The sequence below is a fragment of the Mobula birostris genome, chromosome 4 (assembly GCF_030028105.1).
Source record: "Mobula birostris isolate sMobBir1 chromosome 4, sMobBir1.hap1, whole genome shotgun sequence".
Taxonomy (NCBI): domain Eukaryota; kingdom Metazoa; phylum Chordata; class Chondrichthyes; order Myliobatiformes; family Myliobatidae; genus Mobula; species Mobula birostris.
In genome coordinates this window covers 154,272,963-154,292,327 of record NC_092373.1, presented here as the reverse complement: position 1 = coordinate 154,292,327, position 19,365 = coordinate 154,272,963, and the positions used below count along the sequence as shown (strand labels likewise).

The 19,365-nt window shown below is 39.6% G+C and overlaps 1 protein-coding gene across 3 annotated transcripts in view; it reads left to right on the top strand.

Annotated features, from left to right (window-relative positions):
- The window catches only part of kiaa0232 (KIAA0232 ortholog), a 159,261-nt gene that overhangs the window by 101,562 nt on the left and 38,334 nt on the right, over positions 1-19,365 (top strand). For all 3 annotated transcript variants that reach the window (XM_072256272.1, XM_072256271.1, XM_072256273.1), the window contains 3 exons: positions 4,275-4,344; positions 7,505-7,589; positions 7,924-11,209. In XM_072256272.1, coding sequence (XP_072112373.1) covers positions 4,275-4,344; positions 7,505-7,589; positions 7,924-11,209 — 3,441 coding nt within the window. The remainder of the gene's footprint in view (positions 1-4,274; positions 4,345-7,504; positions 7,590-7,923; positions 11,210-19,365) is intronic.

Below are 19,365 nucleotides of genomic sequence, written 5' to 3'. Positions count from 1 at the left end.
ATGTATACATTTTTTACAAGTTTTTGCAAACAGCATTGAGAAGATGAATGGTGAATTTTGATTTCGGAAATGCGGGTCACGGGAGAACTCTGCTAAAGGAGTGCACTGGAAAATATAGTAATAACCAAGATGGATAGGTTTGGTCTTTGGCTTAACATTTCAAGGACATCACCTAATTATTTCCATCAGGGAGGGGGTACAGGAGTTTGAAGAAGCACACCCAGCGTTTTTGGAACAGCTCTTCCCCCCCCCCCCCAAGCAAATTTCTGAACTGCCTATGAACATCACCTCACTATTTTGCTCACTTTGTGCACTTTTCTGATTTTCCTTATTGTAAATTAGAGTAATTTTTTATATATCTGGGGTGCCTAGGGGTGACTCGTGTAGCAACAGAACTCTCAATGGATACAATTAAATATTCTCATTTCAGCTTGAAACAGCTAAAAAGCACAACTGCTTCCAAGGTCAGTACAGTCAACAAAGAAGTCAATGCATTTAAACGAACTGTTGCTGCTTAAAACTGCCAGAAACAATGCTGATTGTGGACGCATTCGTCCTCATAGGATTCCATGCAGGAAGCATGGCTGCAGGTCAGGGATACAAGTGCGTTTAAGGAAATGGGGTGTTAAAACTCTCAGTACCAGCTATTTTGCTGGCAAACGTGCAGTCTCTGGTGAATAAAATCGATGATCTCAGAGCTAGGGTACTGAATCAGAGGGACATTAGAACCGCGTGTGTCCTTTGTTTCACGGAATCCTGGTTAACCTCTTCCATACCAGATGCAGCGATTCAGATCGACGGGTTTGCTATACACCATCAGGATAGATCTATAGAGTCTCTCGAAAGCAAAGGTGGAGGAGTATGCCTCATTATCAACTCGTTTTCATATCAGTGCTGTTCCAATTCTGCTCACCAGACCTGGAATATCTGGCAGTTAAGTGCCATTCTTCTTACCTACCGCAGGAGATTTCTGGGATCATTTTAGTAGCAGTATATATTTCACTTCAGGCCAATGTCATTCAGGCTTTAAATGATCTGAGCAATGGGATCAGCATGCACGAGGATCAAGAAGGTATGGACAAGGGAACCACAGGAGCACCTACAGGACTGCTTTGAATCAGTGGAATGGAATGTATTCAGGGATTCATCTTTGAACCTAGATGAGTATACTACAGTTGTTACCAACTTCATTAATACCTGTGTGGATGAATGTGTATCTACAAAGATTTACAGTACATTCTCAAACCAAAAGCTGTGGGTAAACCAGGAGGTACATTGTCTGCTGAAAGCTAGATCTGTGACATTCAAGTCTGGTGACCCAGGCCTGTACCAGAAAATTAGATATGATTTGCAGAGCGCTATTTCAAGGGCGAAGAGACAATTTCGAATGAGGTTGGAGGCGACATCGGATGTACGACAACTCTGGCAGGGTTTGCAGGACATTACTTCCTACAAAGCGAAACCCAGTAGCATGAATGGTAGCGATGCTTCACTACCAGATGAACTCAATGTCTTCTATGCCCGCTTCGAAAGGGAGAATATAACTACAGCTATGAAGATCCCTGCTGCACCTGATGACCGTGTGATCTCTGTCTCCGTATTAGGCTGTCTTTAAAGAGAGTGAACCCTCACAAAGCGGAAGATCCCGATGGAGTACAGGTGTCCCCCGCTTTACAAAAGTTCACTTTATGCCACTTCGCTTTTACAAAAGACCTACATTTGTACCTATTTTCGCTAACCAAAAGAAAGTCGAAGAGGATTTTTGCTTTTACGAAATAAGGCGCCCACTTTAAACTTGTGTTTACCCCGAGAAAGACTACCATGACCGTGAAGCCTTGTGCGGGCAGGTGTGTGCGCATACGTGTACGTGCTGATTTTTTTCTACAAATCGGTTTTGGCTAAATCTTCCCGATTCTGATAAGTGAAACTACACTGTACATACATTATTTCTACTTTATATAGGCTGTGTATTTATCATGTCATACCTGCTTTTACTATATGTTAGTGTTATTTTAGGTTTTATGTGCTATTTTGTAGGTTATTTTTTGGGTCTGGGGACGCACAAAAATTTTTCCCATAAAAGTTAATGGTAATTGCTTCTTTGCTTTACGCCATTTCGGTTTACGAAAGGGTTCATAGGAACACTCTACTTTCAGATAGCAGGGGAAACCTGTACCTGGTAAGGCTCTGGAAACCTGTGCCAACCAATTGGCGGGAGTATTCAAGGACATTTTCAACCTCTCACTACTACGGGTGGAAGTTCCTCTTGCTTCAAAAAGGCAACAATTATACCAGTGCCTAAGAAGAATATCGTAAGCTGTCTTAATGACTATCGCCCAGTATCATTCACATCTACAGTGATGAAATGCTTTGACTGGACTGAACTCCTGCCTCAGCAAGGACCTGGACCCATTGCAGTTTGCCTATTGTGTCAACAGCAGACGCAATCTCAATGGCTTTTCACACGGCTTTAGACCACCTGGACAACACAAGCATCCCTGTCAGGATGCTGTTTATCAACTATAGCACATTATTTAATACCATCATTCCCCCAGTCCTGATTGAGAACTTACAGAACCTGGGCCTCTGTACCTTTCTCTGCAATTGGATCCTTGACTTCCTCAACTTCAGTAAGATGAAAGAGTTGATAATGGACTTCAGAAAGGGTAAGATGAAGGAACACATACCAATCCTCAGAGGGATAAGAAGTGGAGAGAGTGAGCAGTTTCAATTTCCTGGGTGTTAAGATCTCTGAGGACCTAACCTGATCCCAACATATCGATGCAGTTATAAAGAAGGCAAGACAGCACCTATACTTCATTAGGAGTTTGAAGAGATTTGGTATGTCAACAAATACACTCAAAAACTTCTATAGATGTACAGTCAAGAGCATTCTGACAGGCTACGTCACTGTCTGGTATGGGGGGCTACGGCACAGGACCAAAGGAAGCTGCAGAGGGTTGTAAATTTAGTCGGCTCCATCTTGGGTACTAGCCTACAAAGTACCCAGGACATCTTCAAGGCGTGGTGTCTCAGAAAGGCGGCATCCATTATGAAGGACCTCCAGCACTCAGGGCATGCCTTTTTCTCACTGCTACCATCAGGTAGAAGGTACAGAATCCTGAAGGCACACACTCAGCAATTCGGGAACAGCTTCTTCCCCTTGGCCATCCGATTCCTAAATGGACATTGAACCCTTGAACACTACCCCAATTTTTGTTGATACATATTCTGTTTTTGCATGATTTTTAATCTATTCAATATAGGAATACTGTTATTTATTTATTTATTTTCTTCTATATTATGTATTGCATTGAACTGCTGCTGCTAAGTTAACAAATTTCATAACACATGCTGGTGATAATAAATCTGATTCTGATATCTCATTTTACTGTTGCTGTTTAACAAACTTTATGACATATGTCAGTGGTGATAAACCTCATTCTGATTAAATGTGGCTGTCCATATTATTGGCCAGAATAACAGCTTTGTTATTCATTCAAAACCTGAGGCAAAAGCTGTAAGTATTATCTAATGAATCTGAGGTGGTATTGTTGTCAAATGGGCCAAACTGTTGATATTACTGGTTCAATAGCTAGTTTTCAGTGGAGAACCCTCTTAAGAAAATAGCAAATCAGTACAGTATTAAGCAATTTGTATGCTTGAGGATTATGTGTTGGTTTTTCAATTCAGAGTGATGACATAGCTGTTCTGCTGTACCACTAGTTTCTTTGACATGATAGGTCTGAGTTAATCTGACTTGTCAGCTACCTGCTTTTATTATAATGTAATTTTATTTTTTAAAGTAATTTAATTCAAATTTAATCTGGTCACTACTATTTCTGAAACCTTTGTAAGATACAGGTTGCTGTTACATTTTCCTTGATTGTAGTGATTTATGAAGTGCACAGTCTGATCAATAGGGTGTAATTTCTTTTCAACAATACCTAACCACCTGTATTTTTTCTCTGTTTATATATGGAAATAGAAAATAAAAGAATTTTATAATAGTAGCTACTCTAAAGTTTATGGAGTTAATACTTGATAAGAACACAATCGTATTTAAAGTATATTTAATATTTGACCAAATGTGGACACTCTTTTCAATATATTAAAAATGTTAGTCTTTTTACTTCCTTTACAAGAAAAAGTGTATTACATTGGGCTAGTTAAATACTATTAGCTGTTGCATCAGCACTCGCATGTTTGAAAGCATTCTGAAGCATTAATTCAACAAACATTATGATTTGATTTTTTTTTTCTTTTTCACTTAGAGTTCTGGAATTGAGACCTTGGTTGAAGAACTTTGCTCCAAATTGAAAGAACTGCAGAATAAGCAAAAAGGTATGTTTTTCTCCAAGTTGAATATCATCGTACAGTTTTTTTTTATTTTGAGTATTCTCAACCATAGTTATTGGAAAACCATTAGAAGGGTACACAACAAAGATATGAATCCATTTTGTAATGTTCAAGATCCTAGGATAAGTTCCCATGATGTTACTAGAGTTCATTACAAAATTAATGTACAAAATCGAGGTTGTTTCATAGTTGATTCAAATGTTAATATAGTTCATAAAAAGTTTTAACATTAGCCTGCTTCGCTGTTCCTAAAATACTAATTCATTTCCAATAAACATTCAAAGTACAAACCATGTAATAATATGAAGCAATCAATAATTTCATTTTGGTATTATACTGGCGATTCTCCATGGAGAACTTTTGAAAATAACTGATTAATCTCTCTGTAGTGCAAAGAAAGATGTTATTTTTGTGGCACTCTGACATTACCACCTTTCAAATTCATAGAATGCAGGTTCATAACCTAAGGAATTGTTAGTACTGAATGTTTTCAGTGGATTCTAATGAAGTTTTATGAGAGAGTACTCCTAACACTTGATCAGCTAGATCTAAACTGATCGGTAATTTTTAACGCTGTGCATGACTGAACTGAAAATTGTCAATGAGTTTCAACGACAATAAGGATAAAACAAAATGTTAGAGGAACTCAGCAGTCCAGTCAACGTTTTGGCTGAGACCCTTCTTCAGTACTGAAAAGGAAGGGGCAAAGATGCTAGAATAAAAAGGTGGGGGAGGGGAAGGAAGATAGCTAGAAGGTGATAGGTGAAGCTCGGTGGGTGGGAAAGGTAAAGGTCTGGAGAAGAAGGAATCTGGTAGAGCAGAGTGGACCGTAGGAGGAGGGAACCCAGGGGGAAGTGATAGGTAGGTGAGAAGAGCAAAAGGCCAGAGTGCAGAATAGAAGAGGAGGAAAGGGGGAGGTATTTTTTTTTCCCAAAGGGAGAAATTGATATTCATGTCATCAGGTTGATGCTATCTGCACAGAATATTTGGTATTGCTCCTCCTCCCTGAGGGTGGCCTTATCTTGGCACAAAAGGAGGCCATATACCAACATGTCAGAATGTGAATCAGAATTAAAATGTTTGGCCACTGGGAAGTTCCACTTCTGGCAGGTGGACAAGAAATGTTCGATGAAGCATTCTCCATTTTAAGAATTTCACCAATGTAGGGGAGGCAGCATCGGGAGCATTGGACATTATAGAAGACCTCAGCAGATTTGCAGATGAAGGAGGGGGTGTATGGTCAGGTGTATGTAGCACTTAGGCCACTCGCAGGGCTAAGTGCGGAGACGGAGATTAGTGGGGAGGGATGAATGTACAAAGAAATCATGGAGGGAGCAATCCCAGTGGAAAGTGGAGGAGGGGGGAGGTAAGGTCTTAGATTCCTTTGAAGATGGTGTAAGTTGCAGAGGATGCTGTATTGGATGCGGAGGCTCCTAGGGAGGTAGGTAAGCACAAGAGCAACTATTATCACGGAAGAATTTTCTTTCTCATGATTTAGGAGTAATATCAATTTTTACACAAAAGGCCATGTATTTTAACATAAATTCATAACAAATAATTGATAAAATGATATCTGTTTACACTCTAAAATAGTTTCTGTAAATATGGAGCCAAACTGTTGTTAACCTACCTGAGTAATACCTTGCAAATTTTGATATGGGAAGTGTTCCTGCTACTGAGTCATTGGCAGGGACTGGCTGAAATAGATGAAGTACTGACAGTAAAATTTTAGACACCTGATAAGAATTGGTTTTGGTAAGATCCGAAAGTAAAATACATCAAATGGTTTGCAATTGTATACCATTTTCATGATAGCAGGAAATCCCAATTAGCTTTACAACTAATGTATTATAGTCATGAGACCATAAGTCATTCCTATAATGTGGCAACGAAAAACAGCAAATATACACAACCTCTAACAAACAAGTGTCATAGTGACCAGGAATTTGAGTTTGTTAGTAACATCGGCTGAGGATTAATACTGATCAAGACACAGAGAATTATTTCCTTGCAACAGTGAACTTGAAAGTTATTCTATCTGACCTGAATATTAGCTGTGAGTTTCAGAAATTGCAGTCACTTTGAAGTATATACATGAATTTGGTGATCAAACATGTCACAGTATGGCTGTTAAGTTGTGATTTCAGTCATTGTGCTATATAGCGGATATTAATACAAATAATGAAAAGTGAAGGAGTTTGGGTTTAATGCGCAAAAGCAAACACACAGAAATTCTCAACTTTAAATGTATGAAGCACGTCCAACAAGTAGAAGAGATGTGGGAAATATATAACAGATTTTCTGAAAACATGTTCAGCATTTCTTTGGTGTTTTTATAACATCCAGACTTGTTTTAAAACCAAAATTTAAAATTCTAAGCCTAAAATGCTTGCATAAGGTGACAAAACCAAGCCAATAAGGTCTTTTCCTGTATGGTTTTGTATATTTGGAGTTACAGGATCTTTAGACAGTTACTGTTTGGAAGGTGAGCATTCCATGCATCACATCCATGCTAAGTAGAAATCAGTTTACTCAAGGTTATTTCCATGTCTCAGCTCTCAAATACAGTATTATTTATAATGTGGTCATTCAGCAGAATATTAAATGTATTGAGGAGCTCTACCTTCATTACTCTTTCAGATAGTTCCTGTCCTGCACCAATCTTTGGACGAAAAAAATTCCATGGTTCCTCTATATTTCCTTTACTTCAAATCTTTATGCCTTTTTTTCCATGTCTCTTTCATAGGAAATGGCTTCTTCCTGTTCACTGTCCACACTTGATTTTATACACCTTGGTTAAATCTCTCCTTAGCATACTTGGTTTCAAAGAAAACAGCACTTCCTAGTCTGTCCATTGATAGCTTCCCAACTACTTTGCTCGCTTTTAAGCATGTTACTAATACCTTACAATCTTTTGTCAATTCGCTCAGTGCCTTATTGAAGGATCCACAGGTAATAAATATTAACATCAGACCAGGGCCCTAAAATCTATGCCTAAAGGTACAAAGCAGCACAATTTTGCCTAATTTTGTGTTTCCATTTTTTGTCATTCAAAGTAGAAAAAAATAATAAAGTAAGTAAAGATTACGTAATATTTGTCAAGGCCAATTTGAATTTACTTATCTTCTCTCTTACCAAATTACAGAAGAGAAGCAAAATAGTAAGAAAGCAGAAGGATCTCAATCTCCTGAAATAATAGGATCTCCTTCCACCAAGGATCAGGTAGAAATGTATGTATATACTTAGAATATTATTCTGCATTGGAAAACAGTTGACATATTGAAGCATACGATTGCTCTTTATTATGGACATAACACTGAAGCATTGCAAGAAAACTTCATAATTTTTTTAAGTTTGGAAAGAAAATGTACCAACTTTGTGTAGGCCTATTATTATTGGATGACTGATCAGTATTCCATCAGAAGCTACTGTAATATTTTTAAACTGTGATTTACCTGATGAATTCAAAATTAATGGAGTTGATGTTAATTGACATTGATGTTTGACATTAGTTTGCTAATAAATCAAACAAATATTATCTGGGATTTATTTTTTTTCATTTAGGTATTATGAAGCATTTCCACCTCTTTCTGAAAAGCCAATCTGTCTGCAAGAAATCATGACCGTGTGGAATAAAACCAAAGCTTGTTCATTTTCTGGTTCTTCTTCTTCATCTGCTGCTCCACAGACAAGCACTGATACATCATCTCCAAAAGAATGCAACAGTGAAGGTGAAGGTACTAGAGAGCGAACAAATGAGGCTTCCACTTTAACCAACAATCGAACATCCAGGAGAAGTAAAAAGGAAAAAGAAAATAGGCACAATAACAGCATGCCAGAAGAAAAACCCATAACAGGAAAGAAGATCAGGCACAGGTCAGAAGGAAAGATCCGCCCTCGTTCATGGTCCTCTGGCTCCAGTGAAGCAGGCTCAAGCTCTAGTGGCAACCAATATGAGTTGAAGGGTTCCACGAAAGCGGTCAAAGTTCGACATAAGGTGAGAGAAACTTCTCGGAACAAAAAGGGGCGGAATGGACAGGTCAGGTTATCGCTGAAGTCTGTTGACAAAGATGATCGAAGAAGCACCTGTGGAAGCAGCAGCAGTGGACATACCAAGCAACTGTGCAAAAAAGGAAAAAAGTTTATGAAAGAAACAAGAAGGAAAACAAATGGCAACAATAGTGCTAAGGATCTTGGCAATGAAAATGGAAGGGAACAAGAATTTAAAGAAGAGCCATTGTGGTACACTGAACCAATTGCAGAATACTGGTTCCCTCCAAGTAGAAGAAGCAAGCTGGAAACTGCATACCGAAATAGTGTAGCTGCTAATGATACTGAATCTTTGACTTTGGAAGAGCTTTCGGAGACGATGCAGGGTCTTTGTATTAACAATAATTTTCAAACATACCTCGCTGCAGGTGCTTTCGTCGATGGTCACTTTGTTGAAATGCCTGCATTATTAGATGAGGCTAATGACCTCACTGGGACCTCAAGCTGTTCTAATCCCAAGGACAGTGATATTTTAGATGATATGCATCTTTCAGAATTTACTCACTTCTATGAAGTAGATATTCATCAATCCATATTGGATCCTAGTGCCTCAAATTCATTGCAAGGAGAGAGTCGAATTTTAAGCATGATTCGACGGAAAAGTACAGAGCAAACTGATTTTGAGGCAGACTGTTGTATAGTATTAGATGGACTACAATTGTCGAGGGAAAGTGCAATATGGACAGATTCACAACCTTCTCTTGGTGCAGAAGGATTGCTCTTGCATGATCTTGCAAATATAGCTCAATTCTGGGAGTGCTCTAGCTCTGATGAAGCAGAGGGGGAAAGCTTCGCTGGGGAATCCCCCATTACTCTTTCTCCTATTGTGGATAACACAGTGTGTGATGCAAGTAGTAGTACTGGCAATCAAGAAGAACACTTTTCAGAAGCAAATGAAGGGTCAAGTTTAAACTCCACTTGTTTTTCTCTGTTTGAAGTGCAATATGATAACCCTGCTTCACCATTCTGTTTTGATGGGCTAAGTTTGGGAAATCAAAATAATGATATTGGAGGCTGGGCAGATTTGCCTGGGAAAGCACAGTCTCGTTTGCTTATATGGACCAAAAATAGTGCCTTTGATGAAAATGACCACTGCTCAAATCTTTCAACACGAACGTGCAGCCCGTGGTCACATTCTGAAGAAACACGTTCAGATAATGAAGCCTCCTTTGGTATTCAGATGGAGGAGTCCACTAAATTTAATGCAGATGAGATTGATTGCATTGTTCCAGGCATTTCAACCAGCCTTCTTGATGAAGATCTATTAGATTTGTTGCATGAGGAGACACATTCGCAAACAGATGGAGCTTTACGAAACATAACAAATGTGGCTTTCAAGCAGAAATCTAAGTTGGAGTCTATTTGTGGAATTCAGTTGGAAGAAGAAGAAAATAAGGAGTATGAAACAACTGCGGAAATTTTCAAAGAGCAGATGGCCAGTCATGGAGATAGCTATGACTCAGAAGTTATAAAAGACATTTGGACAGCCATAGCTGAAAATGATGCTGTAACAAAACTAGATGTAGAGCGATCAGAAGAGGACTTCTTTTCTGGTGAGGTGAATGGTTGCCATTGTTGTTGTTTGGACATGGCAATGAAACAAGACATTCTACAAGGGCCTCATGAAAAGGCAATACAGAGATCAGAATATCACTTATGGGAGTGCCAGGAAGAAAACTTGGAAGCCCAGGCTATTGCCACTGGGGAACTTGCAGACATAGATGTAGGTGATTACACTGCACCCTCTAAACCTTGGGATATTGGTGCTGACAAAGAAAGTGCTTTCATTCTTGGTGGAGTCTATGGAGAACTAACAACCTTTGACAATTGTGGAGACTGGGGAGTGGTTCCACCTGATCCTGCAAAAGGTACTTTATTACAATGTGCATCTTCAGATGTAGTGACCATAGCAGGTACAGATGTCTTCATGACTCCAGGAAGTAATTTTGCTCCTGGCCATAAACCTTTGTGGAGATCTTGTGCTTCATTCACACAGTGTGATCAAATGAGAAAAGGAGAAGACAAGTTAAATACTGAGTTCTCTTTAATCTTCCATGAAGATTTATTTGGGAATTGCAGTAATTATCAGAATCAGGAGCCTGGTGTTGAGTACTCATTTTCCTCCTTTGACCTGAACAATCCTTTCTCGCAAGTTCTTCATGTGGAATGTTCATTTGAATCTGAAAGGCTTGCAACATTCAGTCCAAGCTTTAAACCTAAATCTATATTGTGTTCAGACTCAGAAAATGAAACATTTCATCCTAAAATATATAGTATTGACAAAACACAGTATAGAGCTATTCGAATCTCACCAAGGACTCATTTCCGACCCATACCTGCCTCTGAACTTTCACCAGGTGGAGGAAGTGAATCTGAATTTGAATCTGAAAAAGAGGAAGTTACCGTACCTGTTCTGTCTCAGATAGATTTATTTGAGGATCCACAGGCTGATCTAAAGCCATTGGAAGAAGATGCTGAGCGAGAAGGACATTACTATGGAAAATCAGAGCTGGAATCGGGGAAGTTTCTGCCTCGATTAAAAAAGGCTGGAATGGAAAAGAGTGCTCAGACTTCTTTAGATTCTCATGAGGGGTCTGGCGGCCTTTTACTGTCAGAACAGCAGTGCCCGGAATGCCATTTAGAGGCATCAATGGGATGCACCAGTGTGAATAGTTGTGAAACGGATTTTAAGGTGAAGGTACCATGTGATAAATTGGAAATGTTCCAGAATCGCACAATAAGCAGGAGCTTTTCTGGCTTTAGCGAGGGAACGTGTGTCACAGCAGCATCACTACAAGAGGTAAGAGTTACTATTGTTTTTATGAGTTTCTTTCAAAGGTCAAATTTAATGTCGGAGAAATGTATACAATATACATCCTGAAATGCTGCTTCTTCGCAAACATCCATAAAAACAGAGAAGTGCCCCAAAGAATGAATGACAGTTAAACGTGAGAACCTCAAAGTACCCCCCCAGCTCCCCCCTCCCGTGCATAAGCGGTGGCAAGTAACAATCCCCCGCTAACCCCCACTGACAAAACAAAAAGTGCACCCGCTACCGAGCACAAGCGTGATCTAAGTGATAGCAAAGACACCGAGTAAAGTTACTCCAAAGGCTTCGCGTTTCATCCGACATTTGACAAACCACAGGTTCTCTCTCTCCCTGACAAGGGAGAGGGAGGTATTCCCCATTTTCACAGCGAACAGTAGTGCATTCACAGTCAACATTATTATTACAAGTTAGATTTTTCCAGTATTTTGAAAGCCGTTGGTGAAAAAAATAAGCAATAATTAACCTTTTGGGACAATCTCAATCAATCAATCTCACCAGTCAAATCAATCCCACATTTTCATATACTTGATGTTGTCTTCAACTAATTGCATCAAATCAGAGGTTATGCTGTTGCAAAAAAGGTACTGATGCTTTGCAAGAATCTCTTTAAGAGCCGTACTCAGTTAACAGAGTTGTTTACCTTATCTAATGGAGATGAATATTAGAGATTTTGTAGGCTTACAAGAATGCCTTGGGCAAGAGCATATAGATGTAATCGAAGCTGGTCAGCTGTACTGCCGTATTCTATAGTGAGAGCCAAGCAATACAAAAATAAGATTCATTTTTGTCATTTACAAAGCATTCTGTACAAAATATGGTGACAAATAATGTTTTGCAGTTGAAGTTGTTACTTGTTCCTTTGAATGACTGAATGAGGGCCTCCGTTGGACAGCGTTGACCATGGATATTGTGTCCCAGCTGTCTAGATACGTAAGCCTGGGCAGTATGATATAGAGAGCAAGCTGTTGCCCATGTAGCAAGCTCCCCCTCTCCACGCATTTGATGAACCCAAAGGAACGACAGAGATTGATCCAATTTAGTACCGGCAGTATCGCAAGAGCTGTCAGTCAACAATAAACTCAATCTAGGATTGCCTTAGGGACTCCTGTTCTGGATTCTCCCCTTGGGGTTTACTCCCAAAGCCTTCCCCATGAATGGGTATAACCGCAAGGCAGCGGAGGCTTGAGATCATGGTTTTCCTTCTCCTAGATGAGCTGCCAACCATGGCTAATGAGCCCCATCTGCCCACTTATTCCTTTATATATGACAAATGTATGGTCTTTTTTTAAAGAAACCAATAAAAATTATCATAAATTATGCATATATTGCAAGTTGATTTGAAGAGGATTTTACGCTTTGTTTGTAGAAGAAACTGAATAGGTGAAATACATGTAATGTATTAACTTAAAAGCTTGACAGTTATTCATAAATCTGTTTTAAATCTCTAGGTTTGAGAAACCCTTTCTGCTGTAAATTTATAACTCTTATAATTTATTCACTGACTGGAAAATTACATATGTCTCTCCACCCTTTAAGAAGGGAGGCAAAAGATGGAAATTCTAGGCCAGTTAGCTTGACTTCAGTCATTGGCAAGATGTTAGTGTCCATTATTAATGATGCCGTTTTGGTGTACTAGGAGGCACATGATAAAATAGGCTGAAATCAACATTGTTTCCTTAAGTGGAATATCATGCCTGATAAATGTGTTTGAATTCTTAGAGAAAGTAACGGGCAGGACAGAGAAAGGATTTTCAGAAGGCCTTCAACAAGATGTTGCACATGAAGTTGTTAAATGGTATATGAGCATGGATAGAAGATTGGATGACTGGCAAGAGGCGAAGAGTGGGAATAAAGTGGGCCTTTTCTGGTTGGCTGACAGTGACGTGGTGTTGGTTTTGGGACCACTTCTTTTCACATTATATATTAGTGATATGAATGACAGAATTGATTGCTTTGTAACCAAGTTTGTGGCTGATACAAAGATAAGTGGGGAGGCAGTTAGTGTTGTGGAAGCAGGGTGTCTGCAGAAGGACTTGGATGGATTAGGAGAATGGGCAAAGAAGTGGCAGATGGAATACAGTATCAAGAAGTGTATGGTAGAAGGATTAAAGGCATAGACTATTTTCTAAATAGGGAGCACGTTCAGAAATCTGTTGTACAAAGGGACTTCGGAGTCCTCCTAAAAGATTTCCTAAAGGTTAACTTGCTGGTTGAGTTGGTAGTAAGGAAGGCAAATGGAATGTTAGCATTCATTTCGAGAAGATTGGATGTAATGCTGATGCTCAATAAGTTAGTCAGACCACTTTGGAGTATTGTTTTGGACCCCTATCTAAGAAGAGATGTGCTGGCATTAGAGAAGGAACAAAGGAAATTCATGAGAATGATTCCATGAATGAAAGAGTTAATGTACAGTGGCATGCAAAAGTTTGGGCACCCCAGTCAAAATTTCTGTTACTGTGAATAGTTAAGTGAGTAGAAGATGAATTGATCTCCAGAAGTCATGAAGTTAAAGATGGAACATCTTTAGTGTATTATTTTTGTTTTGTAAAATTTTAGAGTGGGGGGGAAAAAGGAAAGGAGCACCATGCAAAAGTTTGGGCACCCCAAGAGATTTGAGTTCTCAGATAACTTTTACCAAGGTCTCAGACCTTAATTATCTTGTTCGGGCTATGGCTTGTTCACAGTCATCGTTAGGAAAGGCCAGGTGATGCAGATTTCAAAGCTTTATAAATACCCTGACTCCTCAAACCTTGTCCCAACAATCAGCAGCCATGGGCTCCTCTAAGCAGCTGCCTAGCACTCTGAAAATTAAAATAAACGATGCCCACAAAGCAGAAGGCTATAAGAAGATAGCAGAGCGTTTTCAGGTAGCTGTTTCCTCAGTTCGTAATGTAATTAAGAAATGGCAGTTAACAGGAACGGTGGAGGTCAAGTTGAGGTCTGGAAGACCAAGAAAATTTTCTGAGAGAACACTGCTCGTAGGATTGCCAGAAAGGCAAATCAAAACCCCTGTTTGACTGCAAAAGACCTTCAGGAAGATTTAGCAGACTCTGGAGTGGTGGTGCACTGTTCTACTGTGCAGTGACACCTGCACAAATATGACCTTCATGGAAGAGTCATCAGAAGAACACCTTTCCTGCATCCTTACCACAAAAATCATCATCAGAAGTTTGCAAAGGAACATCTAAACAAGTCTGATGCATTTTGGAAACAAGTCCTGTGGACTGATGAAGTTAAAATAGAACTTTTTGGCTGCAATGAGCAAAGGTATGTTTGAGAAAAAAGGGTGCAGAATTTCATGAAAAGAACACCTCTCCAACTGTTAAGCACAGGGGTGGATCAATCATGCTTTGGGCTTGTGTTGCAGCCAGTGGCACAGGGAACATTTCACTGGTAGAGGGAAGAATGAATTCAATTAAATACCAGCAAATTCTGGAAGCAAACATCACACGGTCTGAAGCTGGAGATGAAAAGAGGATGGCTTCTACAACATGATAATGATCCTAAATACATCTCAAAATCCACAATGGACTACCTCAAGGGGTGCGAGCTGAAGGTTTTGCCATGGCCCTCACTGTCTCCCGACCTAACCATCATCGCCAATCTGTGGATAGACCTCAAAAGAGCAGAGCATGCAAGACTGCCCAAGAATCTCACAGAACTAGAAGCCTTTTGCAAGGAAGAATGGGTGAAAATCCCCCAAACAAGAATTAAAAGACTCTTAGCTGGCTACAGAAAGCGTTTACAAGCTGTGATACTTGCCAAAGGGGCTGTTACTAAGTACTGACCATGCAGGATGCCCAAACTTTTGCTTCGGGCCCTTATCCATTTTTGTTATTTTGAAACTGTAAAAGATGGAAATAAAAAAAAGGTAATCTTGCTTAAAATATTAAAGAAATGTGTCATCTTTAACTTTATGCCTTTTGGAATCAGGTCATCTTTTACTCGCTTAGCTATTCACACTAACAGAAATTTTGACCAGGGATGCGCAGACTTTTACATATGTGTATCAGTGACAGCTCTTGGCCTGTACTCACTGGAATTTAGACGAATGAGGGGGAAATCTCATTGAATCCTACCAAATACTGAAAGGCCTAGATTGGATTTGGAAAGGTTAACAAAACTCTCTTATTTATAGAGCACTTTTCATGTAAATGATGTTGTTCAAAGTGCTTTACAATGGGATGAAGTACAAATATGAAAATAAAAGACAAAAAGATGTCAGTTAAAAGCAAGGTTAAATAAATATGTTGTGAGCTGGTGTTTAAGTGTCAAATGAGCCTGTATTCCTTATCATTTTAGACATTAAGTTCCACAGTTTATGAGCACAGCTCAAAAAAAGCTGACCTGCCAATTATCTTTTGAGTGTGATTGTTATAAATATAAAGAGACCGGCAGAAGAAGACCTGAGAGTTCAAGCAGGATTATAAAGCAAAAGTATTTCTGTCATGTAGTGGTACTAAAATGTTTGTAAGTCCTGTAGAATTTTCGCTATTTCTGCATGAATATGACCTAAAATGTGTTGGTGCGTGGCCAAGTGGTTAAGGCGTTCATCTAGTGATCTGAAGGTCACTAGTTTGAGCCTTGGCTGAGGCAGTGTGTTGTGTCCTTGAGCAAGGCACTTAACCACACATTGCTCTGCGACGACACCGGTGCCAAGCTGTATGGGTCCTAATGCTCTTCCCTTGGACAACATCGGTGGCGTGGAGAGGGGAGATTTGCAGCATGGGCAACTGCTGGTCTCCCATACAACCTTGCCCAGGCCTGTGCCCTAGAAACCTTCCAAGGTGCAAATCCATGGTCTCATGAGACTAATGGATGCCTATAAATGACCTAAAATGTGATTAGATCTTCATGTAAGTCCTGAAACTAGATGAAGAGAACTCAATTAAACAACACAAAAAAATTATACTTGTTCATTTGTTTGAGAAAAATTATCCTTTTGTTTGAGAAAAATTATCCAATATTACATGTAATTGTTGGAAAAGTGTATGTGAACTTCTGGGCTAATGCCTTCTACAAAAGCTATTTGGAGTCAGGTGTTCCAATCAGTGAGATGATATTGGAGGTGTGGGTTGTAGAGGTGCCATGCCCTCTTAATAAAAAAATACTAAAGTCCGGTTACTGACAGAGTCTGCTCTTCTCAGGAAAGATCTGTTTATGTGTACCATGCCTCGATCGAAACAATTTTCAAAGGACTTTAGAAGAAGAATTGTCAAGATGCATGGAACTAGAAAAGGCAACAAAGGCATTTCTAAAGACTTGAGTGTTCATCAGTCCATAGTAAGAGAAATCCTCTACATATGGAGGAAAATCAGTACTGTTGCTACTCTCTCTCCCTAGGAGTGGGCATCTGTAAAGATCACACCCAGCACAATGTGCAGTGCTGAAGGAGGTGAAAAAGAGCCCAGGGGAACAGCAGAAGACCTGCAGAAATCTCTAAAACTTGTTGAAGTTTCTATTCAAGTGTCCACTACAAGAAAAACACGAACAAGAATGGTGTTCATGAAAGGACACCACGGGGAAAAAATCACTGCTTTCCAAAAAAAAAACATTGCTGCACGTCTCAAGTTTGCAAAAGACCCCCAGGATATTCTACAGCGCTTCTGGGACACCGTTCTTTGCAAAGATGAGACAAAAGTTGAACTTATTGGCAGAAATGCACATTGCTATGTTTAGAGGTAAAAGGGCACTGCACACCAACACCAAAACCTCATCCCAACTGTGTAGCATGGTGAAAGGAGCATCATGGTTTGGACTGCTTTGCTACCTCAGGGCCTGGACAGCTTGCAATCATTGAGGGAACAATGAATTCAAGGTTGTATCAAGGAGAATGTCAGGGTAGCAGTCCATCATCTGAAGCTTAATGAAAGTTGTGTATAGCAAGCAGACAATTAACTGAAAGCCAAGAGTAAATCAACAACAGAATGGTTAAAAAGAAGGAAATTTTTTGTTTTGGAATGGCTGAGTCGAAGTCCTGACTTTAATCCTATAGAAATGTTGTGGAAGGACTTGAAGCAAGCAGTTCATGCAAGGAAGCCCACCAACATCCTAGGGTTGAAGCAGTTTTGTCAGGAGGAATGGCCTGAAATTCCTTCAAGCTGATGTGCAGAACTGATCAACAGTTACCGGAAATATTTGGTTGAAGTTATTGCTGTACAAGGGGATCACACTAGTTAATGAAAGCGAAGGTTCACATACATTTTCCAACAAATACATGTAATATTGGATAATTCTCAATAAATGAACAAGTGTAATGTTTTTTGTGTTATTTAATTGGGTTTCTTTATCTAGTTTCAGGCCTTGTGTGAAGATCTGATCATATTTTAGGTCATATTTTTGCGGAAATAGAGAAAATTCTACAGGGTTCACAAACTTTCTAGCACCACTGTACTCTGGTCCCAGGCCACTAAGAGCTTTAAAAACAAGTAAGAAAACTTTAAAATCAATTCTAAAAGATACAGGAAGCCAATGCAGAGTAATTAGGATGAGAGTGATATGCTTCCTCATCCTGGTTTTTGTTAAAAGTCCAGCAGCAGCCTTCTGAATAATACAAAGTTTGTAAGTAGATTACTTTGGAAAGTCAGTAAAAAGTGCATTGCATTACATTACATTCTATTCAATACAAAAGGCGGAATTAGTTTTTCAGCATTGTTTTGTGCCAGGAACTGATGTACCTTTGCAATATTTCTGAAATGTAAAAATGCTGCTCTGGTCATTTCCTTTAGGTGGGATTTAAAATTTGAATCTGAATCAAGGATAAAATCCAGGCTTGTTACTTCTGAATTTACAAGAGGATCTAAGTTCCCAAATTTATTAAAACATTTCTCTTTTGGCTTTAGCACCATATTAAAGTATTACAGTTTTATCTTCATTTAGTTTTAGGAAATGATTGTTCATCTATTTGTTTATTGTAGCCATGCCAGAGATCAGAGAAGATGTTCTTTTTCATTGTCAGGCTCAATCAAGATGTACAATTGTGTGTCACCTGCATAGCTATGGAAATCAAGTCTATGCTCTCTGATGATGTCTCCTAAGGGGAGCATGTATAAGGAGAAGAGTAGGGGACCAAGTCAGCTTCCCTAAACAAATACCAAAAGTTACATCATACCTCTTAGAAAAATGGTCTCCGAGAAAGACAAAAAAAATTCTTAGTTTTCTGTTTAAAACCAATTAAGGGCACTACCAGAAAGACCGGCACAGTTCTCAAAGCTATCTAGGAGAATATTGTGGTCATTTGTACCAAATGCAGCACTTAGATCTGGGAAGAGAATAGAATAGAACTTCAGACCCTGTTGGCATCAATCCTGAGTCTAAGGTTACTGATAATATGAATATAGGAATATAGGAGTATAGGAATAGAATGAGGTGGAGGATAGATGCATGGCTGAGGGATTGGAGCAAGGGGCAGGGATTCAGATTTCTGGATCATTGAGACTCTTCTGGGGCAGTTGTGACCTGTACAAAAAGGATGGGTTGCACTTGAATCCGAGGGGGACCAATATCCTGACAGGAAGGTTTGCTAAGGCTATTGGGGAGAGTTTAAACTAGAGTTGCTGGGGGATGGGAACCAAACGGAGGTGACAGAGGAAAGGGAGGTTGGCTCACAAATAGAGAAAGCTTGGAGACAGTGCGATTGGCAGAAGGGACGCACTCAGACCGATGGTTTGAGATGTGTATTTTAATGTGAGGAGTAATACAAATAAAGCGGATGAAGTAAGAGCGTGGATCAGCACTTGGAGCTATGATGTTGTGGCCATTACAGAGACTTGGATGGTGCAGGGGCAGGAATGGCTACTTCAGGTGCCAGGCTTTAGATGTTTCAGAAAGGATAGGGAGGGAGGCAAAAGAAGTGGGGGCGTGGCACTGTTGATCCGAGATAGTGTCATGGCTGCAGAAAAGGAGGAAGTCATGGAGGGCTTGTGTACGGAATCTCCGTGGGTAGAAGTTAGGAATAGGATGGAGTTTAAAACTCTACTGGGTGTTTTTTATAGACATGGACGAGCAGATAGGGAGACAGATTCTGGAAGGGAGTAATAATAACAGGGTTGTTGTGGTGGGAGATTTTAATTTCACAATTATTGATTGGCATCTCACTAGAGTGAGGGGTTTAGATGGGGTGGAGT